The 17,826-nt window shown below is 38.7% G+C and overlaps 2 protein-coding genes across 3 annotated transcripts; both read left to right on the forward strand.

Moving 5' to 3' along the window:
- The first annotated feature begins 6,271 nt into the window (after positions 1–6,271).
- On the forward strand, positions 6,272–8,577 carry LOC133950871 (ubiquinol-cytochrome-c reductase complex assembly factor 3). The gene is made up of 2 exons (XM_062385034.1): positions 6,272–6,505; positions 8,358–8,577. Exons 1-2 carry the CDS (start codon positions 6,389–6,391, stop codon positions 8,487–8,489), a joined length of 249 nt encoding a protein of 82 aa, XP_062241018.1. The 5' UTR covers positions 6,272–6,388; the 3' UTR covers positions 8,490–8,577.
- A 4,391-nt stretch (positions 8,578–12,968) lies between these two features.
- Positions 12,969–17,363, forward strand: sub1b (SUB1 regulator of transcription b). 2 transcript variants are annotated; one of them, XM_062384950.1, is made up of 5 exons: positions 12,969–13,070; positions 14,378–14,447; positions 15,996–16,112; positions 16,570–16,678; positions 16,866–17,363. In XM_062384950.1, the coding sequence occupies exons 2-5, from the start codon at positions 14,379–14,381 to the stop codon at positions 16,943–16,945; spliced, it is 375 nt and encodes a 124-aa protein (XP_062240934.1). In that variant the 5' UTR covers positions 12,969–13,070; position 14,378; the 3' UTR covers positions 16,946–17,363. The 2 variants fall into 2 exon arrangements, with proteins under 2 accessions (XP_062240934.1, XP_062240935.1); XM_062384951.1 differs by having other exon boundaries at positions 13,029–13,070; positions 14,375–14,447.
- Positions 17,364–17,826: the final 463 nt, after the last annotated feature.

Below are 17,826 nucleotides of genomic sequence, written 5' to 3' on the forward strand. Positions count from 1 at the left end.
TGTTATTATTAAGTTATTTTCATTACCAGATAAAGAATTTACCCGATGGATAATATAACAACTTCTTACAGAATTGTGAAGTTAGGTATCACATTTCTGATGTATACGAGCTGTTAACAGCTCTAACAATTACAGAGCTTGTTCACTCTAATATTCTACAATGTTGATTAAAGTTCAAATTATCCAATATCTCAGCAAAGATAGAGGAACAGCAAAAAAAAAAAACATATTTGTGTATCACAACTTTGTTTTTTCCTCTCCTTTCTTCCTAAATAATCTGATGATCCCTCAGATTTGTCTGGTGTCCATGTCTGTAAAACTATATGGTTCAAACTAACACCAGCTGCCGCTAGTACATCAATAATTTATTATTTATTATTAATATTTCATCTTATAATATCATGTTAAATAATCAGTGAGAGACACCAAACCAGAACTTTAGTTAAAGGACCATCGTATGCACATTTTACCAAAGTTGATATGGTTCCTTGGGGTCTTGATGAAATGTCTGTAACATATTTTGGTCAAAATACCATAAGGATCATTTAAAACAGCACCCTTTTTACCCTGTCTAAAATAGCCCTCCTCAGATTGACCGGTTTTGGTGCCCACCCCCCTCCCACTGAGTCATATGTCAACACTCTGAATACGAAAACATTAATTTGGTGTTGGAAAGCACATCAGGTCATTTAACTTGTCCTGTCCTCGGACGTCCATTGAAGTGCTGGCAGTTAGACTAGTGTATCATGTTTCAAGATTGCAAAGAATACTGTCTCAGATGAAAAGACCATTTAAGTAATAAAAAATAAATAAATAACCTAAAGCTTGGAAATTAGAATTTCAAATACACACTAAACATGTGAAAGAGACCAAAGAAATTGTTGTAGGAATTTGGTAAGGCTGGTAGGTTGATGCGTTGTTTTTTGTAAAAAAATCAATGGAAGGGTAAAGAACTTCTTCTTTGGTCCAAATGACAGCCAGTGCAAATATTATGAAGTCAACAGGGGCCTGCATCAAGTTTGACCGTGGTCATTATTGAAATATAGTTTTAGACAGAGGATGTGGTTTCAGGTCAGGTTATCTAGGCCGTTGTCCTTGACCTTACAAAAGAAAAAGCCCATAACACGTTTTACACTCAGTTATTGTAAGAACTTACTCAACGGAGTCATCTGCTTTTCTTTTCACTGGTTGGCAGAAATGATGATACCTGCAAGGAGGGTGTGAGCTGAATTAACAGGTGTGATAAAGCTGAATGTTTTGCTTGCATACATCAATGTGGTAATCGTAACACCCCAGTTCTGTTGTACACCAAAACAGGGGTTGCTTAGAATTAATCTTTCCAGCTCTTGAAATGTGTTTTTGTCCATCTCTGAGTTTTTGAAACCTCACTGTTGAATATATTCCTGCACAAGTTTAAATACACATTATTTTTACAGTTGCAAAGTTTTACACATGTTGAAATGATGTATCCACAAAATATTATCACACATACAAATTCTATCTTTTGCACCCCAACTTTTTCAAGACCCATTTAACAGCCAGTGTCTCTTGAATACTAGACCCGAATTTTTTAGTTCTTACACTGCTCAAGGGTCGAACTTTAAGGTAAGTTTTGGTTCCTGTTTTCATTTTTGAATGGGATTGAATTGGACTTCATAAAACCACTTCAAGTTGGAGAGAGCTTTACACATGTGTAGTTATAATAAAGAAAATGATACTTTATACTATAAATCATATGTACACTGGTTGGACTGCTCATGAAACTATGCCAGCACAGGGTCATGTGAACGAATGTTCAGCCCATTATACTCAATTCAGTTCAAGGGGTAGACATGGTAAACAAACATAATAACTGAACGTAAAACTCTTTATGTGCTATTCTTTTTCACTTGCAAGGTCAATGCAGGCCTCTGTTTACTGCATAATAATTCAAATCGCTGTCATTTAAGAGCCGCCAAAAGAAGCAGGACTCATTCTTCAATGGATATGTTTTTACAAAACAACAGCATCAGTCAATAAATAATATGAAAACAAATAACAAAAATTGTATTTCACAGTAGTTGAATATCTGTAAATATCACAACAATATGAATTGAAGTTTAAATGGGTTAACATTAATATATGTAGATTATGATGTATTTTGTAGGGGGTAGTCAAAGCCTACATGGGATAATGTCCATACACGGTGTTAGTGGTGGGGGGGTCAGGGTAAAATGTATAATCTTCCAAACACAGTATCATCAAAAAAGTAGACCTAAACACCTCCCCAACAGCTCCTCACAATCACAGAGGCTCAAAGACTGAATTCTGGCCTTGAAAGCCATTAGGTCGGGGAAATATATAATTTATTTATTCATGATACATAAGTATGATGTGTTGTAATATATTGATATATCTGTTAATTTGCTATCCGGCAAGCTTAAAGTTCTCTCACTGAAGGTCGTCTTCACCCAGAGGCTGTTTTCTGCTGTGCGGCCACATGTTTGTGAATGACCCCTGGCTCCCCCTGTTCTTCTGCCCCGTCCACCTTTGGCATATTGCTGCTGTTCTGGGACATGATAGTCTGGGCTGATCTCTCAGTAATATATATGCAACGAGGGGTTTATACATTACTTAAGCATTTCAACTTTCTTCTACCAAGATCTTCTCTCCACGCTATTTCTGAGAAAAATTTACTTTCCACTCCAAATTTGACAGTTTTAGTCACTATTTACTTTAAAGGTGACTAATTTACACAACAAATGATAACATATTTTAAAATACTTCACATTTTAGAGGTTAAATCAGTGGTCTCCAACCTTTTTGGCTTCTAATGTTCTAATGAGAGGCGGTGGTCTATGGGAGAGGCAGTGGTCTAGTGGTAGAAACTTGGACTATGGGCAGCATAGACAGATTACCGCATGGGCAAAGTGGGCGTGTGCCCAGGGCCCCAGAGCCAATGGGGGCCATTGGCCTTCAGAGTTTTTTTTTTTTTTTTTTTTTTAAGTAAAAAAAATAAAATAAAAGAATAAAAAAATATATATTGGAATGGATATGGTTTTGAAAATGTAGTATGATAATAAAATAATTAGAATTTTTGAGAAATTATAAGATTAAATGTGTGATGACACAATGACGTACGCACGCTGGAGGTCAAACGTACAATGCGTTTTCAAAATGGAGAATCAAGCACTGAGTGGAGCAGCTAAAAGAAAGCAAAGGAAAGAAAAAGAAGCCAAAGATGTCTCTTTGTTGCAGCAAATTCCGTCCATCTCCTCATTTTTCACCAGAAAAGTGAGGCAAGGTGATGGTACTGACAGCAGCGGTGTCAGTACCACAACTGCAGCGGACAATGCTAGCACTAGCATTACTACGGCGGGCAGCAGCCTGGCGGTGGCGGCCGAGACAGGTCAGACCGAGCTAAGTCCTGTCACATCGCCAGTGGATGAGATAATGGCGGCCGGGAACGAACCTGAGAGTGCGGTACAGCAGAGGGATGATGATGAAGACTCCTGGTGTGAAACTGTTACTGATCCTGCGCTGTGGGGAAATATATTCAGTGGCAAAGTAAAGAGTGTTCTTATTGAAAGAGGGCCCTCTTCATTTCACAACAGACGAAGGAAATATCCTGCATCGACGAGAGACTGTGGACTAGGTGGTCGGGTTCGTCCATTAACTAATGACATGATGTGCAGTCGCCTGCCAAATGGTCAACTAGCACCACGTGAATGGTTGGTGTATTCACCATCAACTGGACATGTCTTTTGCTTTGCCTGCAAAATTTTTGGGGCAACAAAAAATGCATTTGTGGACGGTTTTTGCGACTGGAAACATCCACATCGCATTTCAGAACATGAGAGGAGCCCAGTCCATATGTCCAACATGCTGACACTGATGCAGAGGATGAGTGGATCTGGCGCAATCGACTCAGCGCTGATAAAGCAAACTTCGGATGCGAGGGAATATTGGAAGGATGTTCTCCGACGTGTGGTGGCAGTGATCAAGTTCTTAGGAGAAAGAGGACTGGCATTCAGAGGGAATGACGAGCTTATTGGATCGCCAAATAACTCAGCTATATGGGAATATTAGAGTTAATATCCCAATTTGACCCGTTTCTGGCAGAGCATATAAAAACATATGGCCAGAAGGGCAGATGGAGCGTCTCATATTTGTCGTCAACAATATGTGAAGAGTTTATTGACATGATGGGAGAAAAAACCAGGCAAGTAATTGCAGAAGAGCTCTGTGATGCAAAGTATTTCTCTGTCATTGTAGATTCCACTCCCGACCTCTCTCATGTTGATCAGTTAACATTTATCTTCAGATTTGTTAGCAAGCAAGGTAACATAGTGGAGCGTTTCCTGGCATTTGAGCCAATTCAGAGCCATACAGGCCAAAGTCTAGCAGATTGTGTGACTGCCATGATGGAGAATCTTGGGCTGGATTTATCTAACTGTAGAGGCCAATCATTCGATAATGCCAGCAACATGTCGGGCCGGTACAATGGACTGCAGGCACATTTGAAGCAAAAAAAAACATTAATCCACTATGTGCCTTGTGCTGCGCATTCTCTAAATTTAGTGGGTGTGAACAGCATAGAGGGAAGCAGTCTAGAAGTGGGACAGGATTTTGATTTATTACAATCCTTGTACACATTTTGCGCAGGATCCACTCACAGGTGGGAGCGAGTTTTTCGGAACTCTGATATTCACATAGACTTAACATTAAAATCACTGTCAAACACTCGGTGGAGCTGCCGAGCTGACTCGACTAAAGCTCTTTGGCAAAACTATGTTAAAATAAGGGAGGCATTGGAGAGCATAGCTGAAGATGAAACTGAGAAAAGAGACACCCGAAGTGAGGCCAGGACACTTGCTGTAAAATTAAATAAACTGGAAACTGCGTTCATGGCTAATTTCTGGAATACAATTCTGGCTCGTTTCCAACTGACAAGTTTACAGCTCCAAAAAGCCGACATAGACCTCATGACAGCTGTGCGCCTTCTTAAATCTCTGCGTGATTTTGTATTAGCACAGAGAGGTCTTTTCACAGACTTTGAAAGGGAAGCCTTAGCTGTGCCAGGCGTGTGCCAGACGTACAAATATGACCTCCAGCAGACCAGAAAGCGCAAACGGTTTGAGGATGACAGCGCAGAAAAAGATGCGGTATTTGATGAGAAAAGCAAATTCCAAATAGAAACATTCAATGTGGCTATCGATAAGTTAGTCAGCTGTCTCAGTCACAGAATTGATGCATACAAGCACCTGTGTGATCTGTTTGGTGTTCTTTTCATGCTGGAAAACACACCTGACTGTGAGTTAATAAACAAAGCGAACTCACTTGCCTCTGCCTATCCCGCTGACCTGGACAGCAATCTTGGAAATGAACTGATTCACTTCAGAGCTTTCATCAGATCAGACGGACAGAATGTGCCTCCACCGAAATGTCTGAAAACAATACTTGATTGTGGATTACAGTCAACATTTCCTAATGTGTACATTGCCATAAGACTGTATCTGACGCTTCCTGTGACAAACTGCGAGGGAGAACGGTCATTCTCTCAAATGGCCAGAATAAAAAATGAACTAAGGACAAAAATGACCCAGAGACGCCTGAACAGTTTATCACTCATGGCTATAGAGTCCGAACTCGTTCGAGACATGAAATTTGATGATCTGATAAAGGACTTCTCATCAAAGAAAGCCCGGAAAAAGCCTACGTTTTAGGTGAGTCTCACTGTGGTTTTGTTTGGTCCTAGCTGTGGCTCTTTACTGATGTTGATTCATGTTGCCTTTATTACTTTAAAATCCAAGAGTCTCCCTACCCTGTCTAGTGCCCCTGAGCAAGGCACCTAACTCCCCCAACATCTGCTCCCCGAGCGCCGTACATGGTCGCTCACTGCTCTGTGTGTCCTGCACACAGATGGGTTAAATTAAGAGGTTAAATTTACCTACCATTGCATGAGTGTGTAGTGCATGTCTGTGCATGTGTTTGGTATAAATAAACATATCTTAATCTTAATAAATGAAAACTGATTTCATTTCATCAAATCATCCTATTTCTACATATGTAAGAGACGTTTCTACATCCTAACAATCAATAAAATGCTCCTGTGCTTCAAAACTAAATCTTCTGGAACTCTTAAAGTGGAGCACACACTGAATGTTTAAGACTGCATGCATCACAGATGTAGCAAAACTGAGCGTATTAATCCCCACAGTCCAACCAGTTGGCGGCGGTAATGCACCATTCAAAGGTGTGAACCACTACTAAACCCCTGAAAAGAAGAAGTCCCATGTTGCACTGCTGCCGTTGCGTTACCAAACGGGCCGGAAGCCGATGTGTGTTTAGGTGAAATATTTTGTGGGCCGTCACAGTGTCCGTTACTGTTTGGCATCCCCGCTCCAGGATGAGCGGTGTGAGAACCATCCTGAGCTCCATCGCGATGGTCACTTTCCTGGGGGTCGGCTTTGGCGCGTGGTCAGTGATAGCTCCAGGAGAAGAGAGACGGAAAGAGCTGCTCAAGGTGACAGAGCTGAAAGGCTTCCGGCGTGTGATGTGGACTGTGTCTGTTGTCACATATACAAGCTTACAGTAGCCGTTTTCTGATATAAACCCCGGAGAATGTCCGCCCGATAGGGTCAGGACTGTGTCAGGAAGTTTCCAGTCACACATGAAAAACAGGAGATTCTCCGCTCAGACGCGTTCACTACACAGAAATGACCGAAGTGTCCAGGTGAGGGTTGGTGCATCAGGCAGAGACAGGATGTTATGTATTGATGCAGAGATCACCCGTTTTTGTTTACTGCCCATTGACCCCTCAGCCACAGCCGCCCCATAACTTTGTCAATAGCATTTTTCCAAAAGAGAATGTCAAGACTGTACCCCCATGAGAAAGAATTTAATGGGTGATATAGTAGAATATGACAGGTCCGACACATTGTATTGTCGGCTCCAAATAACATTGACTTTACTCTGTGGACGATAAATGGTGGGATAGGCCAACACAGGGATTTATAGCACCCTACAGCACTGATATTAGTTGTGAGGCATTAGGCAAACATTGGGGATAAATGCATTGGGGAAAATAGTTAAAAAAATTGACATTGTTATTTGATATTCCGAACTAGCAACTAGAGTTTTTAAAATTAGCCCCAAAAACTACAACCATGTTTTTTTGCAAGCAATTTTCAAGAAAAACAAGCCCATCTGGCAACCCTTATGGCACCACTTTTTCATTCGGAGATATTTGTATTCTTTTGGCACTTGCTAGAAACGTTATCAACACCCGTACTCACCTGTAAGGAGAGCCTCCAGACCGGAGGCTCTCCATACAGGTGAGTACTAGTAATCAGGAGAAGTCTATTTGAGTGCACAGTAGGAGATCTCCGGCTGGATTTACCAGCAGGGTGGGGCTACAAGACTGAATGTGGGGTTTGATGATCGCTTCTAACACACCAAAGACAAAGATGTTAAGAGAGTTTATGGTGATATGAACCGATGCAGGTGTCTGTGCTGTGAACAAAATCCCGTAATCTCTGCAGTAAAATTCATACATTACACATTTCTCTGCCTGCTGCACCCCCCTGCACGTGAATCGTGCGGATAAAGTTTTTTTTGTAAATGCATCTGAGCAGAAAAATCAGAGGCAAATTGCGGCGAAATGTAACATTTTCAGTCTGAAACCGGCTACAAAGACCAAAGCTTCTGTGTTAAGGACTTAGACCTTGCTTAACAGTTGTTAAATAACTGAGAGAGGGACACAGCATCCTCTTTAAAGAAGGAACATGAAGAGGAGGCATCGGGTCTGAAACTTAACAGTATATAGTAGTTATTCAGGTTGAGCTGTGCCTGCACTGGGATTTAGAATCTATGCTTGTCTGTTTTTCCGTGATACTAAGCTTGTCGCTTAATATCAGGGTAAATCATCATGGTAACTCATGATGAACTGCTAACCAGTATGGAGCAGTTCAAGTTCCAACTACCAGATTAATACTATGGCTGTGTCACTATTTAGGGACTTTTATTTAGAGATCTTTATGATGAGCTCATCTGCAAAAGAAAAATCACTGGCATACAACAACAATGACAGCCGGTAAAAAAGCTGGTTGAACAACCATGTTTTAAATGTAGAAATAAACTTGTTAGTCTCACTTTGTGCTGTGAAGCTCTGCTCTTAATATTTACATTTGTCCCTGTGTTCTGTATACCAGGAATTCTGACTTTACATTTACAAAGGCTATTTCATAACTGAAAGGACAATTTGAAATTCTTATTTATATGTGTTCTATGAGATAATTGTACTATAGAGATCATGAGAGGTCAATATGCTCTTTAATGATCTAATTTGGTAATGTGTATTTTGTGCTTCTCATCAGAATCTGCCTGAATCAAACCCAGTGCGAATGGAAGAGACGAGGAGGAGGAATGCTCTGGTGATGCAAGCGCTAAAGGAGGCTGCAGAAACTAATGACAACATTGCAAGAGAAATGCCAACAACTTGGAAATAGACTTTTTGGCAAAATCTCCATTTGTTGAATGCAGATGACATACAAGGCCTCTAACCGTTCCAATAAAGATGGACATTATATTATTTTACACTGAGGTTGTTGTCTAATTTGCTGATCTAACGTTTCTATTATGTGTTTTCATACAACTGCGTGTTGAAAATGATTAGTTAATCTCTCTAAATACCAGACTACATTTTATCCATCTAATAACTTAAAATATTCTTGACCGGCTGTCAGCTTATTTCAGTTGAACCTGCGGAGGAGCAAACTAAAGGCAGATGGACCCAAGAAGTGCAGGAGGCTGCAGTGAATCTGAGTGTCTGCTGAAGTGTGTGGGTCAAGGACTTCAGTCAGCCACTGTCTGCAGAGGTTTTCAAACAAATTATTAGTTCTGATGGTTTAGTATGATTTTGACATTTTCACCTGTCTATTTACACTTAGGTTACCAGGTATTAAGAGGGCTTTACATCTTCAACACAGTTTTGTTTGTAGTGATAAAAAAACGCATTCAAAGCAAAGCTGACACTTGGTTCTTAGAATTAAGTCTTTTATTTCAAATAGAATTTCCTCAAACTCAGAGCCAGAATTGTTACACAATTAAAAATGTCCATGAAAAGCTAATTGAATTGATTTGATTATTGATAACATGGCATGACTTTGGATGATAATCAGCTCCTCCGGGTCGGTTTTTAAACTTATCGGAAGCAGCTGTTTACCTCTCACCTGCTTTATTCTGCCTGCCTGACTGACACGACTAAGCTCAAATACTTTTTACAGTTTGAAATTATATTTTTTCGTAGTGATGTTTATCACATATGTTAAGCAATACCTAAATCAGATCCATGGGTATTTTAATAGAAGTCAGTTTTTATATTAGGGAACGATGTGTCGGTTGTTGACAACAAGCTCTTTTGCCAGAATAGGTTGTGCTGTGTGTAACAATGATTTTATTCTGCCTTTAAATTAATACAGTTTTTATCGGATCATATCATTCAAACAATGTTGTGTTTATCTCACATATTTCACTTCAGTCAGCACTGCTTGCTTGAAGAAGATTTTCCACCTGCAATTTCTCATGATTCAAGTCAAATATTTGTTCATATTGTGCAAAATAATAGCAGACGTTATAGTTTTGGTAAATGGTTTTGTATTTATTCCGCGCTTTTCTAGTCTTGATGACCACTCAAAGCTCTTAACAGTACAGTTTTACATTCACCCATTCGCACACACAGTGGTACAATGCATCTTTTAGCTGAATGTTATACTGGAGGCAATACAGGGTTCAGCATCTTACCCAAGGACACTTCAGCATGCAGATATGGAAGACTGGGGATCGTACTGCCGACCTTCAGGTTTGAAGACGACCGCTCTACACCTCAGCCACAGCCGCCCCATAACTTTATCAATAGCATTTTTTCAAAAGAGAATTTCATAACTGTACCCCCATGAGAAAGAATTTAGTGGGAGAGTTAGTAGAATATGGCACAGGTCCGACCCATTGTATTGTCAGCTCCAAATGCATGTCTCAGTCTAATAGATCTTTGTCTGGCATCGTCAAGTGAACACCACAAAGAGAGAAGGGCTCACTGAGCCCTTAATTAGCAACTGCAAATTCGTACAATCAGCCAATTAAATGTCAGCAGCTCAGTGTTTGACATCCTGCATATACAATTCAGGAGCTTCAGTTAGTATTCACATCAAAATGATTAAAACATGTGATCTCAGTGACTTTGACATGATTGTGAGTTTGAGAACTTCTAATGCTGTTGATCTGAGATTTGATCACACATAGTCTCTACAGTTTTTAGTCAATATGGAGAAAAGAAAAACAAAGAAAAACAAAACATCCAGTTAGTAACAGTCCAGAGAGGTGTCTCTGGGGTCAGTGTGAAGTAAAACTTGCTCTTTTAGGAGCAAACGATACCTCTGAATATGATGGTCACATGTTATTGTTTGTTATATGGGGAAGGCTCTTTTCTAATCCGCTATCACTATCAATCTGAATCAATGATCATTAGTGATCATTTGATCATTTGAACCCCAATGAATTGATTCAAGGGACCTAATGATTATTTTATTAACTTAAAAACAACAATGCTCATATGGAAGGAAATACATCCAAATCTATCACAGGTTTCGAGGTAAGCCAAATGTTCAATTTCTAGAATCCCTGCTGTCTCTGATTTAATCTGATCGCTGCCTTATTATAATTGGAACTATTTGTTAAATTCAGAGAACATTCAGACATATCTTATTTTAAGGGATTCTGCAATGTTATTAAAAATGTTATCAAACCTTGTTTGTCCAACAGGAGTTTTTAAATGCACTCATAAATCTACAGTATAAATTTGATAAATTGCACTTAACTAAATCAAGGGCAAAATGGACTGAGCAGGGACAAAAACAGTTCTTAACAGGGTTTAAAGAAAACAGCCATGCTTCTAACAGTAATTGGGAATATGAAATCTTACAATTTTAAAAGAGATTTTGTTTAGTTTTTTAATCTGAATTCTGCTCAATTGGAATCAGAGTTCATAAAACTGTGCAAACCTCAGCTGAAAAACCAGCATGATCTACATCTACATAAGTTGTGTGGTAAGGATTAAAGGATTCTCTTGACCTAATTATTCTCACCAAACCAGGCAAAGAAAAACCAAATAGACTAAAGACATGTCTGGATGTGCATTACAACATTCTTTCAGGTTGGAACAATGTATAAAATTGTGTCCAAGACTCAGTTTCGCTTTGTGGGGAAAAAAAGCTCTATTCTGAATAATATTCCTAACATTTGTAATCCTTACCCCTCACCCAGACTCTGGGTTAAAAATTAAAACCCTAACTCAGACTCTGGGTTACGCCCAGGGACATCTGGTGAGTAAATGGAAAATGTTGGGTCTGTAGAGATAACAGTCCAGAGGCTGGAGAATGAAGGAGGGAGGAAATCAGACGGATCAGATCCTGACAACATATATGTCCATATATCCTACAGGTGTAACTGATGTTTGGGTTGATCAAAGCCTTATGCCATCTTATTCTCTGGGTCTTGTGTCCCAGATGTTATGGTCTGGGAAACAACCTCTACAAGTAAGGCTTGAAAAATAAAATGTTAACTTTAAGTTAAGATTTTGGTTTACAGCTCAAAAACCTGACTATCTCACAAGACATTTGATCCTGTTTGGTAACAATTATCTTTTGATGGCTACTCATGATGTAATGTGCTCAGTCCTTGTTCCGCCAGATGCTACTACTTTGATCCTTTTGATCACTGCATCCTGATGGAGAGGCCGAGGGCTGTATGGGTCAGTTTTAGGACCAATTTAAATGTTTTGCTCATGCTTCCCCTTGGGCACAACATTAAATTGCAAGCCTTTCATTTCATTGCTATGCTGATGACAGAGCCACTGACCCTGGATCACTAAGTTCACTTCATAACTGCCATGGTGACGTCCAACTCTGGATAAATCAAAACTTCAGGCTAAACGATTGTTGAATTTGCTTCCCAGCACATAACCAAACAGATACTGCCATCTGCTGGTTCACAGTTAGAATATATCAAGCCTGCTGCTCTCTAGTTGGACAGTTACTCAAGTTTTGAACAGCAAACAAACAAAAAACTACTTGTTTTTTGTTTTACAATCTAAAAAACTCAAAAATGTGATCTATGTTATCTTTCAAAGAAATATGGGCCCGTCCCCACATGACCTCTTTGCTTCATGCAGTTTGTAGCTTGAGATATTTTATCAGGGGTCTGAAACGACAGAGCATTAAGAGCTGCCTGAGGAAATCAGGTCAGCAGAATTGATTACATCTTTAAAATCTCTCCTTACATATTTTATTCAAAGCTTTTTCAGATTTTTACTTAAATTGATAAGCTTTACTTGACTATTTGACATTATTGATTTTAATTATTTAAATATTTTGTATACGCTACTTTTATACTGTCCTGTTTTTGACACATTTAAAAATTACTTGGTTGTCATTTTTGGAAATCCTTGGAGCCGTATTATTTGTAAGAAACAATTTCTCAAACTAACTTCCCTGAATTGTATTTTTAATAATCCCATGACTAGTGTTTTCATAAGACTCCTTTTCGTTTAAATCGTGTTCAATTAATTTAATTTGAAAATTACATTTTATGATTTCCAAGAGGTTTTGTATGAAATTATTGTCACGTTGTTCTGAAGTCTGTTGTATTTAATTATAGTCAGGCTGTACTGATGTCTGTTGTATTTAATTATTGTCAGGCTGTACTGATGTCTGTTGTAATTAATTATTTTCATGTTGTACTGGTCTCTGTTGTATTTAGTTATGTTGTACTGATGCCTGTTGTATTTAATTATTGTCACGCTGTACTAATATCTGTTGTATTTAATTATTGTCAGGTTGTACTAATATCTGTTGTATTTAATTATTGTCAGGTTGGACTGATGTCTGTTGCATTTAATTATGTTGGACTGATGTATGTTTGTGTGTAGTCTGCTGGTATTAAATAAAGGGTCGGAATAAAACCGGCAGAGCTCGCGCCAGGAAACTACAGCTTCCGTTTCCTGTGAAGAAACCCGCTCTACTTCATCACATCATGTAAGCATTATCACTTTGAACGGTTAAAGCCTGTGTTTTCCCGCGAGTCTTGTTCTTATAGACCAGCTCGGTGTATAACTGCCCAGTTATCATTGTATGGTGGATGGTTAAACGAAGTCCAGTGCCTGGCCACATCGCGTACGTCTGCTAATGTTAGCTTCCGCGGCTAATCTGTGCAGATAGCGCATAGCGTGCTAGCTAATGTGCGTGTGCACAGGTCCAGTCTCACTACAGCCCTTTGCACCGAGTGGACGTGATCTTTCTATGGGACATGATTTGTAAAAAAAAAAAATAGACATTTTAACCTGCTTCCAAAACCGCTACCATTGGCTGCTCTCTGTTTGGATTAGAAAATAGTTTTCCTCCATCGCAGGGTTCCTATTTTCCTGAAGAACCATAAGTGGCTTGTAGATTGATCTCAATATTCCATTCACCGATCGGTAGGCACAAGAGCTCAGTGTGATACTCCGGTGTTTCATTGAATGTCTGTGTGGATAGAGAGTTTGATTTGTGTGACAAGAGGCAAAATAGGTTTCTACTGTTCTGTGCCAACACACAGGGCTGAGGGAATAGAGCAGTTCACCCTCTAACCAGGAGTTTGGTTCGATCTCAGTCTTCCCCATTTCCCCACTGGGCAAGATACTGAACCCATGCTGCTCATAGATACCCTGTATGATTGTGTGTGTGAATGGCATAAAATGCTTCGAGGGGCTATGAGAAGTAGTGTCGTGTTTATTGCCGGTGGTTATTTTATTATCCTGCTGATCACTGTCCTGCTTTTAGTTGAAGTGGATTCAAAGTCAAAATGTAGTCAGACATCTGTCTCTATGTAACTAGATTAATAATACAATATCATCAATATAAGTGTAACGAAAACAGTGAGATGTATATAAATTAAACACTATGTGGGAAAAACATTAGACTCACCATGCCAGTTTCCTTGTATGTTAAAGAACCAGTAACTTGCTGCGTACCACATTTCTGTGCTGAATTACACTTTTTTTATTATCTGCCTGTACATCTAATATGTCCCAATCAGTCACTGATCACTGACACCATTCCTTTTATCTCTATTGACTAAAAGGAAATAGTGCAAGGAGAAAAATAATTCATTAAGGATTAAATTAGTTTTGTGCACACTAGCATCTTGTAATAAACTGTGCTGAAATTATACAGTCTAAGGGATGTTTTCACCTGATTTGAACGGGAGCTCGAGAGGAAACTGTCCTGGTTGCATATGTCTCTGCATGATAGTGTTTTGAATGAACACTTAAAGATGGTATCTGATCTGATCCCTGTCTCAGCAGAATGCCTAAATCAAAGGAAGTGCTCTCTTCCACATCTGGAAGTGACTCTGACAGTGAAGTTGAGACCAAGGTTTGTGATTAAATATTTAAGATGTTTTTACTTTATATATGCACTTTGAGTATGTCTTGGCATCAAAAATGAACAACTGAGGGCAGATGTTATTTTGAGATGTTAGGTGACTTGCGCTCAGCTACATTTCAAAGCAAAATGGCACAAAGCCTCTTAAAGCACCACAACAGAAGAAGAGCAGCTGTTCTAGAGAATACCTGGTTCTTTGATGAAAAGGCCGTCATAGGAATAAGCCTGTGGATTTCTAACACTGAAGGATAGTAGTCATGTGTGAGAAGCAGTGGTGGAGGAAGAACTGTAGTTTAGTACTTAAGTAAAAGTACAAGTACCCAGGAAAATATATACTTAGGTAAAGGTACTACATCAACAATCCTACTTAAGTAAAAGTAAAAAGTACTTACCTTTTTAAATTTACTTCAAGTATTAAAAGTAAAAGTACTCATGCAATGGGTTGTCTCTCAATGTCTAGGCTGTGCCATTTTGATAAAGAATGCTAATATAGCTACTGGTAATACTCATGCCTCTACAGATGTCACTAATAATTATAAGTAACAACAGTTGTTTATTGGAAAGGTTGGTGTACTTATTGTGCTTACCCTCTGTAACACTGTTCACATTATATCTTACAATTCTGCGGATGACAAGTTATCTACCAGGGATTATCCACAAAGTTAATACCATGAAGCCAAACCAATAAAGACAACATATTATATCTTTAAATATTTTATTTTATTGTAAACGTGTAAAAAATGGAAACATGGAACATGAAAAACAACTTTATAACTGGTCAGAACAAGGCAGATCTTAGAATGAGAAATTTTAAATTAAGGACCTTGAAATATACATTTGACCATTGGTCAGGCAGCCAAAATATTCATCTTCTGAATATTTTTAAATGGTTTAGACGGAAAGAGAAATGTTATACTTTTATTTTGAAAAGTTCCTGAAAAATGAAAAAGATCGCTAAATGGCAGGTGTGCCTTGTTATTGCATGAAAAAGCATTACTTTTAGTTGTTTAGGACATGGCTGATAAAGGCACAAGGTTTGTGGTTATTTCGTTACTTGTTGTCATTATTATAACCGTGTGTGTGTGTGTGTGTGTGTGTGTGTGTGTGTGTGTGTGTGTGTGTGTGTGTGTGTGTGTGTGTGTGTGTGTGTGTGTGTGTGTGTGTGTGTGTGTGTGTGTGTGTGTGTGTGTGTGTGTGTGTGTGTGTGTGTGTGTGTGTGTGTGTGTGTGTGTGTGTGTGTGTGTGTGTGTGTGTGTGTGTGTGTGTGTGTGTGTGTGTGTGTTTCCAAAACAGCACCGCAATCCATATTTCCCGAAACTGTGTTCATAAAATGTAACGACACATATTGTAGAAATGTAGTGGAGTAAAAGTATAGATAATAGCTGAAAAATTTAAAAAGTATGCACTATTATTTTTACTAAAGTACAGATACGTAAAAATGCTTCGTTACATTCCACCACTGGTGAGAAGAGTGTTCGGAGCAGGAATTTCTTCTCTCATATCATTTTCAGTCTGCATGCATTTGTCTGTTCTTTATAGGCAAAGAGAAAGAAGCCAAGTGTACAGGAGAAACCAGCCATGAAACCAAAGAGCGGAGAGAGCTCCAAGCCTGGGGGATCATCCAAGGCCAGTAATAGTGATGACAACATGTTCCAGGTGGGCATCACTTGTAGTTTCAACTTTAAAGAAATTGCATTTAATTTTAGGTCATACTACGGATTGTGCAAATTTAACAGTAATATGTATGTACAATTTTAAATTTAAATCTACTATCAGATCAAATAAAGTTGCTATAATTCCCTATTGTACAGTCTCTTCATATACACACAGCACAATGTTATGCTCTCTGGATGGAAAGAACATTTTAGTTAATAACTTCAAGATTGTAGCTTGATTTTGTGTGAGTGGCATACACGTGATATATTATTGTTCTAGGCTATATCTAGGCGTAGTTATGATAGAAGGCGATAAAATGTATTTATTCCCAAAAATGTTGCGTGGAGAAGGCCTATCAGTATTATTTATGTAGGCTAATGTGCCCCACACAAAACACTTAATGGGGGGGAGGAAACCTCGGGACGAGCAAAAGTTGACAGGAGTTTGCTCATTGCAGATTGGAAAGATGAGATACGTCAGTGTGAGGGACTTCAAAGGTAAAGTCCTGATTGACATCAGAGAGTACTGGATGAACCAAGATGGGGAAATGAAGCCGGGGAAGAAAGGTAATGAACTGAGTTATCCGTGCATATGCTTCAGATAATTTTTATGAAGTGTCAGTGACATACATATACTGGATATCATGTAAAAAAAAAGTACAACAGGACATGGAAAGATGGATGTTTGATGTTTTAGTGGTTTGCAGTTGTTGTGTAAGACGCAGTTTGAAGCTCTGTTTAAAATTTCTTTTAGGCATCTCCCTGAATCCTGAACAATGGAACCAGCTGAAGGACCAGATATCAGAAATTGATGATGCCATTAAGAGAATATAAGCATTCCTTTTAGTGTTATCTGATATGTTTTGTAATGAGCCTGGGGATGTTTTCTAATGGACTTGTTTAATTAGTAGTTGTGTAGATCCAGTGTTGTCTGCATACTCCTGTTTCTGTGTGAAACTTCTTTTTGAGCTGTTGTAGTGAAGTTATTGGTGGATGAGAAGGTGGTTTATCATTAAAGTTGCTGACTTGGGTTCATCAATACAGCATAGTTTTTATATCAATTAATACAAACAAGGCACTCACCCTATATTGTTAAAATGTAAGTTCATGTTCATAAGAATTTGCTTCTTTTGATCTTTGTAATATATAGTATAGTACTTATAGTTCTGAAAGCCAGGTCCTGCTTGTCATACTGTATGTGCATAATTAGTTTCATGGTTTAGGTTTGAAAATAAAAGATGCTATGAAACAATCTGGCTTATAGTGTTTGAAAGGATCATTTTGACCAGGTTACTGTTTACTGCATAACTCTGTCACTCAACAAGCTTATGATCAGTGAAAATGATCATAAGAAAATGATTTTCACAACATGATAGTATATTAATATAAAATCACATAACATGTTTGTGAGAAGATGCATAGATCAAATATAATTTACTGTCGACTCCTAAAAATTGTCATGAAATGCATGTCCACGTAGTCCATAATTATAAGGTATGAAGTTTTGTGTTAAACCAAGAGTGTCCCGTTAAGGAGAGAAAATCCTTCTTTGAGGATGGTCGGAGTTTCCTTTTCACACATGAACAACGCAGTCTCTGGAGCGTTCAGGTGAGGGCCGGTGCAGAGGCATCATGAAATGAACAGTATTCATTCCACTATGGAGATAATCACATTTTTTGTTTACAACACATAGAGATCAGTGTCAGCCCTTATCA

Source organism: Platichthys flesus, chromosome 3 (genome assembly GCF_949316205.1).
Source record: "Platichthys flesus chromosome 3, fPlaFle2.1, whole genome shotgun sequence".
NCBI classification, from domain to species: domain Eukaryota; kingdom Metazoa; phylum Chordata; class Actinopteri; order Pleuronectiformes; family Pleuronectidae; genus Platichthys; species Platichthys flesus.

Excerpts from the sequence above, each read along its gene's own strand:
- LOC133950871 (XM_062385034.1), top strand. The coding sequence starts at position 6,389 with ATGAGCGGTGTGAGAACCATCCTGAGCTCCATCGCGATGGTCACTTTC. Across the intron at positions 6,506-8,357 it reads GACGGAAAGAGCTGCTCAAG|AATCTGCCTGAATCAAACCC; the intron begins GTGACAGAGCTG and ends GCTTCTCATCAG.
- sub1b (XM_062384950.1), top strand. The coding sequence starts at position 14,379 with ATGCCTAAATCAAAGGAAGTGCTCTCTTCCACATCTGGAAGTGACTCT. Across the intron at positions 14,448-15,995 it reads ACAGTGAAGTTGAGACCAAG|GCAAAGAGAAAGAAGCCAAG; the intron begins GTTTGTGATTAA and ends TGTTCTTTATAG. Across the intron at positions 16,113-16,569 it reads GTGATGACAACATGTTCCAG|ATTGGAAAGATGAGATACGT; the intron begins GTGGGCATCACT and ends TGCTCATTGCAG.